Below are 14,443 nucleotides of genomic sequence, written 5' to 3'. Positions count from 1 at the left end.
CTTTGTGTTGATCAGCTCCTCCATTCAGGTGTGCCAGCTCAATACCTGAACAGCTCCATAAAACTATTTGCTTACCAAGCATTTTAAACTTTAACTGATTTCAAATGTCCAAAAGCAGTTGTAAAGCCTGTTGAATTTTGTCTGAAAAGCAGTGACTGATATCTTCCTGAGGGTCACCACAATGAAAATGTGTCTAGCTCTTGTTGTCACAAAAGCTGTTTGTTTGACAATATTATCCAATAGCAGAGCGACACACGACATATCCACTAGCAATGTAGTAGCAAATGAGAAGGCAGACTAGTTTTTCATTCAGGGTTACTCCTCACTTGCCAAGGCTGTAAAAACATCTACAATAATTTACACCTGTACAGTTTACACAAAAATCTGCATTCCCAGAAAAGTGTATGTATCTGTGTGTGTGTGTGTGTGTGTGTGTGTGTGTACAAGTTACTTTGCAGATCAAGACATACAAAACATAGGTTAAAAATATTATGCATTATTAAGTCGTAAAAATAATACAATATTAAAGTATGTCTTATATTGTAATACATCAGTAATAGTGACCTGCTAATATTAAATACATGTGCTATAACACTCTGAAAGGATAGATACTTTTACTTTTAATACTAAAGTATATTTTGCTGCTCATAATTTTGCTATTTTGTTTTTCATTTTCAAGTAAAGTCTTGAAAGCAGAACTTGTAACCGTTTGCTTATTAGTTTTTTTTATTTGTTATGTAGTAGGCCAATTTTACTTTTACTTTAAGGATCTACTTTATCCACTGCAGCGTGTGTGTCAGAGATGTAACATTTGATAATGTTACATCCAGTTTGAGGTTTAAATTGTTTTACAACACCACATTTCAGTAGGACACGGCAGCCTACTTTTTCACTACCTTTAACTAACAGTTGTTTAGCCAGTGTATATATTGCAGACTAAAATATGAGAATCCTGTCTCTCCAAAATGTAAATTTTTGGGAGGTTAGAAAAAGAACTGCCTGGTTTTAGTCAGTAAACATGTAATTTAGCATTCCCGTGGGGGTGAAAATATTATAATCTTAGGGAGGAGAACGTATTTGAAAGCATCAAAATAACCAAAATTGAAGTACAGTTTACAACACATAATTTATTTATCTATTGTGGCTTTTGAACACTTTCCACCACTGGTGTGTGCGTGAAAACAAACTGGACCATCAGCTTCACTTGTGGACAAACGTGTCAGCAGAGAAGAATAATTCAATACAAGAGCTACACACCTGGTCACTTCCGGCTTTGCTTTGCGCCGAGAAATATTTCTTGTTCCTTGTTGTATTTTTAAATATCGGTCTTGTTTTACTATTTCATTGTTACGCACGAGACTTATTATGACATTTACTTCACACAACTATGTATTTAGATGGTCAACGAGGAGATAGAGAGATAAAGAGAGAGTTGCCGTGATTTCACCCTTCTCGTGTTGTATCTTTGTTGCCGACGCAGGCGGAGGAGAGCTGTGATTTGTTGTAACGAGACCGCAAACTGTTTTTACAGCAACGCGAGATTACGACGAGCTCTATGACGAAAGGGCCTGGATAACATGTATTTATGTTGTGTGTTAGACACACAGTGGATGCGCTTATCAGTCAACAGATTATTCCGTTAAGCCATTTGTTGAACATCGACTACAAATGCTCGGCTATGTGTTGTTGTCGATGTGACGCGAGAAGGGTGAGTGATGTCTGCAGCTTTTCGTCTTCTTTTAAGTGAGCACACCATTCAGTCCAAACAGGCCAGTGTGTTTTTTCTCTGCAGCGCTTTAATATTGTAGTCAGCAGCTGGGCCATCACCAGCACCACAACACCACTATAAGATATAGCCTCAACTCTACCACGTGTGCAAGTAGTACGCTAGATGTATTAGCTATCTAATGCGAGTTAACATTGATAAACGACATTTCAACCGAGAGATGGTTTCAAACGGTCATAGATGAACGTTAGCTACTTAAAACACCACGTTGTTTTCATCCATCTCTCTATGAAGATGTCATACGGTGACACTCTTGTATTACACACAAAATTGCATCTACTCTCTCCTCCACAAAAAGTTTAACTGCTAGATAAAATGTCTCCTACTTGAAAAATCCAACCTGGAGATATCTAGTTTCCACACTGTGTGAGCTGCATATTGAACCATGATTGGTTACCAAACATGTTGTGATGTCATAAAAATCTTCTTGGGTGTAACTACATTTACAACCAAATATCCCCCTGGGATGAATAAAGTATCTATCTATCTATCTATCTATCTATCTATCTATCTATCTATCTATCTATCTATCTATCTACATGTCTGAAACTCAGAGACAGTTTCCCTCTCAATGAAGCATCAGATGTAGCTTATATTCATCGGATGAATTTGAAAACAACCTCTAATTCATCATTCTGCACAGCGAAGCTCAAACATCCGAGGGAAGTAACAATAGTCAAACATATTTCTGAGTGTTGGGGGAGACTTTTATTTTCTGTATTATACCTCACATGAGGGCCCTGATCCTTATCCCGAATCCTTCATTTAATGTTGTAGGCAAATAAAACGGTGGCACTGAAAACCAGGAAAACTGTGGTTAATCATTAACACTTGAAATTTTATTATAGGAATGCCAAAGATTCATATAGTTTGTCCACAGCACTAACATGTTTTCCAACCATTAAATATTTTATTCGTATGTTATTTTTTTGTGCTGTTCCTTACTCTCATCTATTTTGTATGTATTGCAATTACTTCTTTTGTTTCTGTTTTTACCATGTAAAGCATCTTTGAGAACCTTTTAAAGTGCTATACAAATAAAAGTATTATTATTTTTTAGTAGTAGCCCTGTGGTCAAATGGCCAACATAGTAATTACAACTAGGCTCACATAACTAACCACAGGTTTTTTTCATGAATCCCTCACCTTCCCAGCTGGAAGGAGGCCATTCCATGAAACCATGAGTGCTCCAGCTCTGCCTGTGGTCTTCTGCTGTTGTCACAGGAAAATCTGGTTGCATTCAGCAGCGGCAGGCAAACACTCTATTCTCCACCCAATCATCCTCTTCCCCCGGATGCTATGGAAGGACAGGCATGATGAATAGATACACAAATATCAGACAGCTCGGGGATGGCACATATGGCTCGGTCATCCTCGGCCGCAGTCTGGAGTCAGGAGAGCTGGTTGCCATAAAGAAGTGAGTATCCAGGAAATTGCCATCAGCAGCACCTTTTTTTTTTTCTGACATGCAATTTGATATAATTTGCAAAAATATAAGTTAATGAGAAAAATACTTTTCAGAATGAAAAGAAAATTCTACTCCTGGGAAGAATGCATGAACCTCCGTGAAGTCAAGGTGAGTTTATATTTTCAACATTTTAACACAATTTCACACATTTGAATAACACAGCCGAATTACGGAAAAATACAACTCAAAATCAACTTGAATACTTACATCAAGCGGTTGCATCTATGATTTGGGAGAGAATTGTCCATATTTACTGACATATTTAATGAATTAAATAATATGTGCCCATATAAAAGTACTGTTGTATGTACTAGCTGCAACTAATCCCCATTAACTTTGCAAATCAGTGTTGTTATTGAAGCTCCACAAACGTAAAAGTATTGGCTCCAATCTCAGATTTTGGGATTGAAATATCACCGCGCTATGCTGTGTTACTAGATAACCTTCATGTGGAACGGAGTAGAACAATAATGCAACAGCTGAATGCTGAATTTAGTGAAATCATTGCTTCCAGAAGATGTGGGCTGCATTTCACCGAGTCTTTTCACAGTCTTTTCATAAATATGTACATTAATAAGTAAACTTCAAATAGCAAACATTTAATATGACATGTAAAGTTGTCAGCTGTTGTGGTGCTACACCCTATTACTCTGTTTCTGTTTGGGTAGTTTTATGTTTTTGTGTAGAATAGAGATGTAACTTCATGATAACTTGATGATTTGCAGGTAATGCAGTAATGATAATATGGTTAACATGCTGTACATCTACATTTTAGACCATTTGTCAAATACTCAAAATATCTGTCGTTTGTTTTCATACCAGTTCAGTATGTTGATGTCTAAATTTCCTCACAGCTCAAAGTCACACACCAGCTCTAAGAGTTGAAGGTGATTCTTGTGTGCTGTTGGTTTTGAGCTCCCGTTCCCATCCCTGGCTTACACCCCCCCCCCCAGAGCTTGACCTCAACGCAGCAACACATGTGTAGAACACGCTGGTCCTTAGGCGCTAATTGGATCATAATTACAGCATGTCGCACCATTAAAATCTCAAAATCCCATTACAGCTTTCCTCCCCTTTACTTAAATGTAGCATGGTTAATTAAACCTGTCATCCCAGTGCATTGGAAAAGTGTATATTTCTCCATCCTGCTTTCTATTTACCCTTTTTTTAATTGTAAGTTTAAATCCCACCGTAGCAGCATTTACCCCCAAAACTCCATTGTGTTCATTCTCGAGCCGTGTGTTAACATGAAGGTTTTGTTTCATAGTTGTAGGGCGTGCTTTTGAATGTGCTGCAGTGACCCATGTGTGTTGTCCAGCATGGTTAGACTGACTTTTGTTAGATTGACTATTATTATTTTCTGTTCCACGTGTTCTTACATGATCTGTTTCTTTTATTCTCACAGTCCTTAAAGAAACTCAACCATGCCAATGTAATCAAACTGAAGGAGGTCATTCGAGAAAATGATCACTTGTACTTCATATTTGAGTACATGAAGGAAAATCTATACCAGCTAATGAAAGACAGGTGTGTATAGTTGTTAGTTGTTGCATTATTAATACCACAGTTTATTTAAAACTTCATTTTATATATGCGTACAGTTTCTAACTCTTTGTTTCTTCCTGCAGGACTCGCTTGTTTCCTGAATCTGCTGTAAGAAATATTATGTTTCAGATACTACAGGGGCTCACGTTCATTCATAAACATGGTATGTCTGTTTACCACTCCAGGATGATAAATTAAATGTGGGACATTTGACGTTTTGTGTGGAGACGGTCACACGGTGTGTCTTTTGTTAGGGTTTTTTCACAGGGACATGAAGCCTGAGAATCTTCTGTGCATGGGCCCAGAGCTGGTGAAAATAGCTGACTTTGGGCTTGCCCGTGAAATCAGATCTCGACCACCATACACAGACTATGTTTCCACCAGATGGTGAGTTTCTTTGAGAGTGATCATAGTGCACTTTGTGTGACAGTTCATTGCGCTCAAGTCCGAGTACCCTCTCTTTTTGGACCAGGTACAGAGCCCCAGAGGTGCTCCTCAGATCCACATCCTACAGTTCGCCCATAGACCAGTGGGCAGTTGGCTGCATCATGGCGGAGCTTTATACCCTCAGGCCTCTTTTCCCAGGCTCCAGTGAAGTAGACACCATATTCAAAGTTTGCCAAGTCCTGGGTACGCCAAAGAAGGTAATGTTTACATAACTGTTACACATAACTGAGTAATTCCTCACCATTTAACTGCTTGACTTGCATGTAACCGAGACCCGAATTACCGTTTTCATCTGCAGGTTTCATTTGTGCTTTAAAAATAAGACGAAAACATTAGTACTGTGTAGTAGGAATATGTATTGTGCACAGTATATTTGTGCCTCGCAGTGCAGGTGTTGGTCCTATGTTACAGGTCACCCCTCAGTGTTTGTTTTTTTTAAGTTACTAATCTACTAAAACACATTACTTGTTAAATGTGTGTGTGTGTGTGTGTGTGTGTGTGTGTGTGTGTCGTCCCCCCCCCCCCCCCCCCCCCCCCCTATAGAATGATTGGCCGGAGGGATACCATCTGGCTAGTGCCATGAACTTCCGTTGGCCTCAGTGTGTTCCCAGTAATCTAAAGACACTGATCCCAAATGCCAGTCCTGAAGCCATTCATCTGATGACAGACTTGCTCCAGTGGGATCCCAAGAAGAGACCAGCTTCAGCCCAGGTAGTGTCTGACCTGCACTTCCTCCTCATAGCTGGACATACAGAATGAAAGCTGATGTTGTTTTGTTCAAATCTTGATATCTTTTCAGGCTCTCAGGTACTCGTATTTCCACGTGGGCCAGGCTTTGGGCACTCCTCAACAGATCCTGGAACAGGGCAGACCTCAGCCAGGTCTTGTGCCGCTGCAAGCTCCTTTACAGTCACAACAGACGCTGCAGCAACAACAACCCCTGCTGCTTAAGCCTGTGCCCCCCTCCCAGCCTCCAACTCCCAACCAACACTGCTCCCCCCCCAGGCCTCTCCAGCAGATCCAGCCCTCGCCTGTGTCTGCAGCTGCGCAGGCGGCAGTGTACCAACGGCACACAGAGCTGCTGCGAGAGCAACAGCCGAAGCACATCCTGAAGCAGGAACAGACCGGAGGAACACCACAGAGCCGTCTTCCTTACATTGTTGACAAGAGTCTCCAGAGCAAGGTGAGGCTGGTGTGTGTGTATTTACTAGACATCTGCTACTGTTATTTATTATAGCAACTATTTCATCTTTATTTCTTCCAGAGGATGAATAAATGAATGAAGCCTTAGCATAAAGATGTGGATGTTAAACCCCCGGCTAGCAATGCTGTAAACCCCGCCTCCTATAGATTCCTGATAATGGCTGATTGATGTAAACATCTAATCTACGTTTTTTTGCTTCACTTAGTATTTATGGTAATACTTAAAAATTAGAGTACATATCAAAGGGGCCAGAATATCTAGACAAATATATAAAAATAACTTTAACTAACGTTTTTTTTAACGTGACAGCAAACAAGACAGGAGACAGAAAAAGCGAACCTACTGAGCTATCAGTTGAAGCCTAAAGGGGGACGGCGGCGCTGGGGCCATGGCACGGGACACCTTAAGGGTGAAGACTGGGACGACTACGAAGAAACGGATCTGACATCCATAAGTATTCTTGGAAAAAGTAACTTCTCCACAGAGAAGTCGAGGCCGGGGGAGGACACACTGAGCAGGTGAGGCCACAATTTGTCATCACGTGGTACTTTGACCAGGGGCAGAGTCAGTGGCATCTGCAGTGTGCTTGTGTACAATAAAAAAAATATGAAAAAAAGGAATACAAGATCTGTAGCCTCAGCTCATTTCCGTACATATTACTACCTATCGTCTCATTGAATGGACGTTGTCTTCCAGATATGGAAATGTTCTGGATTACAGTCGACCCAATGGAAAGGAAGAAGCACCTTTAAACCTGAACAAGAGCTCAGCCTACCAGGAGCCACCGAGAACCGCGTCTGCCAAACAACACTACTTCAGGCAGTCAAGATATTTACCTGGTAATAAATATATATATATATATATATATATATATATATATATATATATATATATATATATATTTGAATACTTCCATTGAGTAAAGTTAGTAGGACTGAATCCTTAATAAAATTAAATCTATATCATCTGTGTCTGCAGGTGCTTTCAGGCCTAACCTGTTTGATTAAAATTAGCTCATTAGCATCATCTTCCTTGATAAATGTATCTGATGATCTCTTACCGTTTCCCTCAGGCATCAGCACAAAGAAGAACGTGGCCATCAATGCCAGTAAAGACTTCTCCGGAAGCCATCTTTGGGGCAACAGCAGTATTCCATTTGGAGGGACTCTGCCGAGCAGAGGCGCTCACGGTAATCTCTCCCAGGACATCTTGCACTGAACTTCAACTGCAATCTTTTTTGCAGCTCTTTGTTATCTCTACCATTCAAATGACGGCATTGGCTATTGTTTGTTTTACATGTCAGGTACAAATACAATCCCAGGTGGATACATGCCGTCGTTTTACAAGAAAGACGTCGGTTCAGCCGGTCACAGAAGGCACCAGGGTCCTTCTGTGGAATCCACAGCATCAAGTGAGGACGATATTTCAGAGCTCAGAGCTTTCTGTAATATTCAGCTGTCTTATCTGTTGTTTTGATGCTATTTTTAGATTATGCAACATGGCAGTCAGGCCGGAGTCCGATGAACACCTCTACCAACATGCCATCGACCAACAAGAGCACCCCCGGTCTGCTGCCCCGCCCACCGGTCCAGTCCATCCACGGGCGAACAGACTGGTCTGCCAAATATGGACACCGCTAGTGCCCCGCCTGGAGCTCTGATGTGTGCTCCTGAGACTCTTTCACCTCCAAAGAGTAGGCCTAGTTGTTTTATAACTTTAATCTGTGCATACATCTTACACAGCAATAATTTGTTTTTTCATTATGTGTACTATGGATGTTGTGAGATGTAAAATATCTAAGTGTATGTGTATACTTAAATGCAACCGGCCAGAATTTGAGTGTTTTCATTTTGTATTTCTGTAACATAGCTACTGTTCTGCAGAGGGTACAACCTCAGTTTTGTATCAGATTTATCATCGAATGTTCACCAACCTGTATACACAATAAACTTCACTGTGAGTTGTTTTGGCTACAACTAATTACTTTGCCTCTGTAAAGTTCACTCTTTTTTCTTTCTTTTTTCTTACATTGCTGCTGTTTTTGTTTTATGATTGTAGCCTTGTAATCAGGTAACTATCTTTTGTGCATCATAATGAATACAATGCAAGTGGTTCAAATCTGTTCTAGTTTCTGAAGTTAACATGCTACCCCTTGGCCAAAGTGAGTGTGATTATTGAATTGCCAGTTGTTGAGTATGATTAAACTTTTGACTGGGTACTGATATGTTCAACTTGTGTAATTTTTCATGAAACAATTTAAATGGATTGGCTGAGTGCAGGTAAAAGTTCAGTCCATATGGTCCATACAGTATGTTACCTATCAGCTGCACCATTGTGAGCACAGCTGCTCTGGTAGATGCTGGCAAACTACATTAATCTGGAGATTAATCCATCAGTAGTAGCTCACTGTTAGTGCATTTATAGGGATCTGGTATTCTACTGTGGGCACATAATGAAATGTATTTATGCCAGTTTTATTTGGTAGATATTGTGATTGATAAAGGGAAGATGTTGCAATTTCATCAACTAGCAAAACTGGCTTCTGAGGCCCTTAATCGACTGATCTTCCTGCACATGTCCTGTAGGTAATGCAAGTATTTTGTGAGACTACATTCTATTACATTGTACTAAATTAACACCTATGAGGAGTATTCTCATCCTAGGCTGTGTGTGTGTGTATGCAGCTACAAGTCAACGGAGAAATAAAAGGAAATATGTATGTCACACCAACTAAGAAGTGATAAACCCATCAATGGTTTAATTATGTCATCCTATGTGGTATTTAAAAAGTGGTACTGGAAATGTGGTACAGTAAGTAGAATGTAGTTTAGGATTAGCAATAAAGAGATTTAGTTTTTAAGGGTTAGTCAATGCTTAATGTATGTATGCTTAATCAATACATACATACAATACATTATGACAACTCTAGAGAACTACATGTGTTCTTTCAAGTAGATTAAAAATAAATGAAAATAATTTTAAAGGATTCAACTAATTTTTATACTGCTGGAATAAATCATTCTTTATATATTATATATAGTTTGTATTAATAAACTGAATCAGCAAAAGTAAGTAAAAGTAAGGGATTGGATGAAATGGAAACAAGTAAATTCAGATATCTTTATTTTATTTTATTTCTAAAAAAAGGAAGGCAGACTGCCACGTGCAGCGCCTCATTTGGATGTGTCTGACGCTTTGGAGCTTAACTTCCCTACGTTTCTCCTACAAATGGGCCTTGAGCTTGTTTGGAGGTTCTAGCAGGGGAGCGCAGCTACTGGTACACCGAAGGATGGTCGTCCGCCGGGGGGACCTCGTCCTCTTCCACCGAGCGCGGGGCTTCGGGAGGGACACACATGGAGCGGTGAGGGAGGAAGGGGACACCCGCCTAGCCAGCCAGATCAGCCGAATCAACCCTAGCGATCAATGGGGTGACAGATGTCGCAGCCAGATCGCCCTCACATCCAAGAAACCTTCAACGTGCGTGCTATTTATATTAGCTAGAACAGTGAAAGAATGTACTATCATGGTGTCAGCGCACTGTATATGGTATGTATATATATCTATATAGTTCAGCCTTAGTGCGTAAATCATGGTTTCAAACGTAAACTGCATCGATACTTTAAACTAGCCGTAAAATTATCGAACAAACACGGCCAGTTAGTATTTTACCCATGATGTCTAGCGATAATATGTTAATGAGCCATGTTTGTATTGGCCAGAACCAACCAATCACAGACGTCAAATGTTTTCCCCACCTTTATCTTTTTTTCCCCCTTCGACAATACAACATTATATAACGACGCCTCCGCTTTCTCCACAGCAGCTTGGGCGGTGCACACAGGTATAATTTAAGACACGTTATCTCAGTTACCACGCTTTGGTAACCTTACGTGCATTTGTATTCAGTAATATGTGATGTTTACTTGGTCTCTTTTTAGTTTTTAGATATTAAATATCACACGTCCAATACTAAAGCCATGGCTGGAAAAGTTGTGCTGACCTACTTCAATGGGAGAGGGAAAATGGAGTCAATCCGTTGGCTTTTGGCTGTTGCAGAAGTCGAGGTAAGTGAAGGGAGTACTGAAGGGAGAAGTGATACTAATCTGAAACTTTGCTGTCCCCTAAACCCCTGAATGTGCACTAAATATGTTACGTAATCTCATGTTCACAGTTTGATGAGGTTTATCTGACAACTCGTGAGCAGTATGAAAAACTCCTGAGTGGTGAGTTTCAAAAAAAGGTATTGAAAACTGAATTAAACATCCGGCCTGTTTTCAAGTCACATGTTTGCTTTTTCAGTTTGAGGTTAATGTCTAGCTTTACTTGACCTGTAATCATAGTTATAATCTACAAGGGTGTGCCACTCTTCATACTTTATGACGCTTTGTTTTCTCTGCAGATGGAGATCTCATGTTTCAACAGGTTCCTCTGGTGGAAATTGATGGCATGAAGCTTATTCAGTCAAAAGCAATTTTGAATTACATCGCAGAGAAGTACAATCTTCATGGAAAGGATCTCAAAAGCAGAGTCATGTATGGTTCATTTCTTAAAAAGTGTAACTATGAGTGTCTTCTGTAACATGTGATTTTAGTGGATGAATGTGTCACGGTGTATGCTTCCCCTCAGGATCAACATGTACTCAGAGGGACTGATGGATCTCATGGAAATGATAATGATGTTGGCCTTCACTGCAGATCTAAATGCACAACTGGATACCATTCAAACTAAAGCAAAAAAACGCTACCTTCCTGTGTTCGAAAAGGTACTGCCATGCTTACTGCACATAATATACATAATGGCATGTTCTAGAAACGGATTCATCTTAGTTAAACCCTTAAAGATGGAAAATTGAGCTGTTGGGGAGAGAGAGAGAGAGAGAGAGAGAGAGAGAGAGAGAGAGAGAGAGAGAGAGAGAGAGAGAGAGAGAGAGAGAGAGAGAGAGAGAGAGAGAGAGAGAGAGAGAGAGACTAAACACAATAGTGTGTCTTTGATGAACATCTCAGGCGCTGTCTGGGTCCATATACCTGGTGGGAGGTAAGATGAGCTGTGCAGATGTGCAGCTGCTTGAATGCACCCTGATGTTGGAGGAGAAGTTTCCTGCAATTCTCGCAGATTTTCACAACATCAAGGTAAATGTGACAGTATATAAGACTGGGTGTAAAAAAACGGAACAAAAAAGATAACTTGTTCCTGTACAATCTCAGAATATTGTTAATAAGAACACAAATACACACTGATTACCGAATGCTCTGTTAAATTATAACTTTGTGTTTCCCTCCAGTCTTTCCAGGGCAGGATGACTGAAAATCCCGCCATCAAAAGGTTCCTGCAGCCAGGCAGCAAGAGGAAGCAACAGCCAGATGAAACCTATGTGAAGACCATCAAGGAGGTGTTCCAAATCAATTGAAGTAAACTTTGCACATTCCTCACATGGGCACTGTGAATGATTCATTATCCAAGCACAGCATGTACTACATTTGGATCAATTATGTGCTGGTTTGTGTTTAGAATACTACACCATCCATTGCAAATCTAATTAGCTGGAATCTATGTAATCATTTTTTTTACATTACGAGTGATTCAATGTGACGGTTCTACTAAATAAATGATTAATTTCTGAGGAACATTTGATAAATTGTGTTTATGTTCTGGTTATTCACTCACAGAATTTGGATTATATCCACACCATGTAGATGAAAACAAAAGCATTATTTCATGAATCACATTTGTTCTATTACAAAAATCATAAACTATTAATGTCAATGGTTTTTAAAAAAGGTAAAGACAGCATGAGAGCAGTCAAGAATACACATTTTGTTCTTTTAAAGTTGTCCCTATTTTTCCAGTGATTTTAATATTTGAGATAACTAACCATGACATTAGCAGCCTGCAAAAATAAAGTTGTAGTGTATACAGTAAACCACCTGCCAAAACAAACTATTGCACCCACAAAACTCATGTTACATCTGTTAATCCCAAGTCAAGAGATTTACATTCATGCACATACAAAAAAAAAAAAAAAGCAGTTAATTTATACAAGATCACCAATACAGATTTACTGCAATAAGATAAGAAGGCAAGTTAACCTTGAATCTGTTAAAACACCCACTGGTAGCTTTTGCAAAGTTTTTTTGGTCACATAAAGAGTTAAGTTACCAAACAAAGCAGGAGGCTTGTTTTAGTATGCAAACTGGGAACGCTGTTTCCTTTTAAAACAAGGCTTGCGCCATGAGACAGAGAGACCCTCAGTCTGGTCCGGTCACACAACGAGGAGCAGCAACAGCCGAAACACCATCAACAAACTGGAAGAGAGAGAGAGAGAGAGAGACAGCAAATCAAATTAATAACACAAGTGTTTGATAACCGTTACATAATTCGACAATGCGTTTGCTCAATAAACTGTTCTGCATGTTGAGCATCTCAGACTCTGACCTTAGCCCCGCCATGATGCCAGCGGGCATTAATTTCCCAGAGTTCTTGTATCTCATTCCCATCACGAGTGAGAGGGCCCCCGAGGTGACTAAAAAAAGAAAACACATGACATGGCATAAATTCTATGACTCATAAACTGGTTGAAAATCAATACAATGAGCTTAGTCATACTTACGCAATGAGACCTTGATGTCCTTTGGGTCATAGGAGACGTTGTATGCACCATAAGCAGATAACCAACCAAAGACTAACCCAGCCATCAGGGACATGACGCTGCCTGCAGTGACACAGACAAACGTGGTGATAATCAGGGTTAATTAGGTCAATCAAGTGAGTTTTAAGTTGAGCCATCTGCAAAAAATGGAAAGATTTCAACCTTTTCTCTTGTAGCCCATAAATCCCCCAAAGGCGATGGCTGCAGCATAGCCGAATCCAATCCAGTCCACTGCCATCACAAAGCTGCAAAATAAACAGGAGTACAGCTCAGGGTGTGAGAGGTATGTTTGGTATTTATGTTGAACTAGGACTGTAAGTAGCAAGGCTTACGCAAACAAATCAAAACAGACAGGTTTTCTCACGTTAAGATAATTCAAATCTAAAAATGAAGTATTTTTTAGGCTATTTAGTTGCCACAAACGACTCATACGCTAATACGATTTTAACACCAGCAAGTGTACTTCTTCCTAAACTTTTAAGCGCGATAATAATTGTACTTTAGCACTTTAACCACTGTTGTCAGAGTATCTACACGCGTGAAGCCTGACAGATCCGCTAGGTGTCGCTGTGAGACCTTTAGTGGTTTCAACATGCGTACAGACAAACAGACCAGCGCCACACGCATATCCTATAATAATTTACATTCATGTGAAGTACGTATTGTTATCATATTATCATTATACATCAAGTTATATCGTTCGGTTAACATTACAAACCTTGCGTCCAAACAAGCAGCAGCACGAAAAAATGTTTCTTCAATTTGTGACTGCACTTCCTCGTTACTGCCCACAAAACGTAATACGCATGCGCCATTTGGTTCGTGCTGTGTTCGTAGACGTTTGATAAAGTGGGAAAGTAGTATTTCAGAACATTAAAATCAATACCGGTTGCGTTTCCAAAACCATATTAAAAATATATATTTAAGTAGTTTCAATTTAAACAAAGTGTACAATGTATTCATACACACTATCACATTTCCAAGTCCATTTCTCATTTGTTTGATTTGTTGTCAAACTAGTTCAGTTTAGGACTATACTGTCTTATTTATCTGTGAGAGAACTGTTTTGGTGCTCACCCTAGAAAGCATGGTCTTATTAAAACTCTTTTTCTGTAAAATGCCCCTAGTTTGTTGCATTACAACCTGAAATTAAAATGGATTTGTATTTGTTTATCATGAAATGGACCTACACAAAATAGTCCATATTGGTGAAGCGAAATTAAAAGAAACAAATCTTAAAAGTGGTGTGTGTATATGTATTCACCCCATTTGCTAAGAAGCCCCTAAATAAGATCTGGTACAACCAATGATCTTCAGTCACACAATTGGTTAAATAAAGTCTCCCTG

At 39.6% G+C, this 14,443-nt stretch overlaps 3 protein-coding genes across 3 annotated transcripts; 2 read left to right on the top strand and 1 right to left on the bottom strand.

Annotated features, from left to right (window-relative positions):
* The first annotated feature begins 3,054 nt into the window (after positions 1–3,054).
* Positions 3,055–8,666, top strand: LOC137881654 (serine/threonine-protein kinase ICK-like). Its single transcript, XM_068723690.1, has 13 exons — positions 3,055–3,203; positions 3,308–3,362; positions 4,660–4,781; positions 4,883–4,962; positions 5,054–5,186; positions 5,272–5,443; positions 5,790–5,957; positions 6,046–6,429; positions 6,760–6,968; positions 7,147–7,289; positions 7,523–7,639; positions 7,754–7,861; positions 7,939–8,666. The coding sequence occupies exons 1-13, from the start codon at positions 3,100–3,102 to the stop codon at positions 8,088–8,090; spliced, it is 1,947 nt and encodes a 648-aa protein (XP_068579791.1). The 5' UTR covers positions 3,055–3,099; the 3' UTR covers positions 8,091–8,666.
* A 1,545-nt stretch (positions 8,667–10,211) lies between these two features.
* On the top strand, positions 10,212–12,074 carry LOC137881639 (glutathione S-transferase A4-like). The gene is made up of 7 exons (XM_068723666.1): positions 10,212–10,291; positions 10,389–10,514; positions 10,622–10,673; positions 10,850–10,982; positions 11,077–11,212; positions 11,454–11,579; positions 11,732–12,074. Exons 2-7 carry the CDS (start codon positions 10,428–10,430, stop codon positions 11,855–11,857), a joined length of 660 nt encoding a protein of 219 aa, XP_068579767.1. The 5' UTR covers positions 10,212–10,291; positions 10,389–10,427; the 3' UTR covers positions 11,858–12,074.
* On the bottom strand, positions 12,073–13,890 carry tmem14a (transmembrane protein 14A). The gene is made up of 5 exons (XM_068723678.1): positions 13,815–13,890; positions 13,259–13,341; positions 13,058–13,159; positions 12,883–12,970; positions 12,073–12,752 (listed from the first exon to the last, which is right to left on the bottom strand). Exons 2-5 carry the CDS (start codon positions 13,332–13,334, stop codon positions 12,710–12,712), a joined length of 309 nt encoding a protein of 102 aa, XP_068579779.1. The 5' UTR covers positions 13,335–13,341; positions 13,815–13,890; the 3' UTR covers positions 12,073–12,709.
* Between the last annotated feature and the right edge of the window lie 553 nt (positions 13,891–14,443).

This window comes from Cebidichthys violaceus, unplaced genomic scaffold, assembly GCF_023349555.1.
Source record: "Cebidichthys violaceus isolate CVI_PGR_0920_01 unplaced genomic scaffold, fCebVio1.0.p SCAF_10, whole genome shotgun sequence".
Lineage (NCBI taxonomy): Eukaryota > Metazoa > Chordata > Actinopteri > Perciformes > Stichaeidae > Cebidichthys > Cebidichthys violaceus.
This window is presented reverse-complemented; position numbering and strand designations above follow the sequence as displayed.

Bases quoted from the DNA above. Each gene is read 5' to 3' on its own strand.
- LOC137881639 (XM_068723666.1), top strand. From the start codon at position 10,428: ATGGCTGGAAAAGTTGTGCTGACCTACTTCAATGGGAGAGGGAAAATG. The intron at 10,674-10,849 runs GTGAGTTTCAAA...TTTTCTCTGCAG, and splicing joins GTATGAAAAACTCCTGAGTG to ATGGAGATCTCATGTTTCAA. The intron at 10,983-11,076 runs GTATGGTTCATT...GCTTCCCCTCAG, and splicing joins GATCTCAAAAGCAGAGTCAT to GATCAACATGTACTCAGAGG.
- tmem14a (XM_068723678.1), bottom strand. From the start codon at position 13,334: ATGGCAGTGGACTGGATTGGATTCGGCTATGCTGCAGCCATCGCCTTT. The intron at 12,971-13,057 runs GTAAGTATGACT...TTCTTTTTTTAG, and splicing joins GGACATCAAGGTCTCATTGC to TCACCTCGGGGGCCCTCTCA. The intron at 12,753-12,882 runs GTCAGAGTCTGA...TCTCTCTTCCAG, and splicing joins GGCATCATGGCGGGGCTAAG to TTTGTTGATGGTGTTTCGGC.
- LOC137881654 (XM_068723690.1), top strand. From the start codon at position 3,100: ATGATGAATAGATACACAAATATCAGACAGCTCGGGGATGGCACATAT. The intron at 5,444-5,789 runs GTAATGTTTACA...CCCCCCCTATAG, and splicing joins TCCTGGGTACGCCAAAGAAG to AATGATTGGCCGGAGGGATA. The intron at 7,290-7,522 runs GTAATAAATATA...CGTTTCCCTCAG, and splicing joins GCAGTCAAGATATTTACCTG to GCATCAGCACAAAGAAGAAC.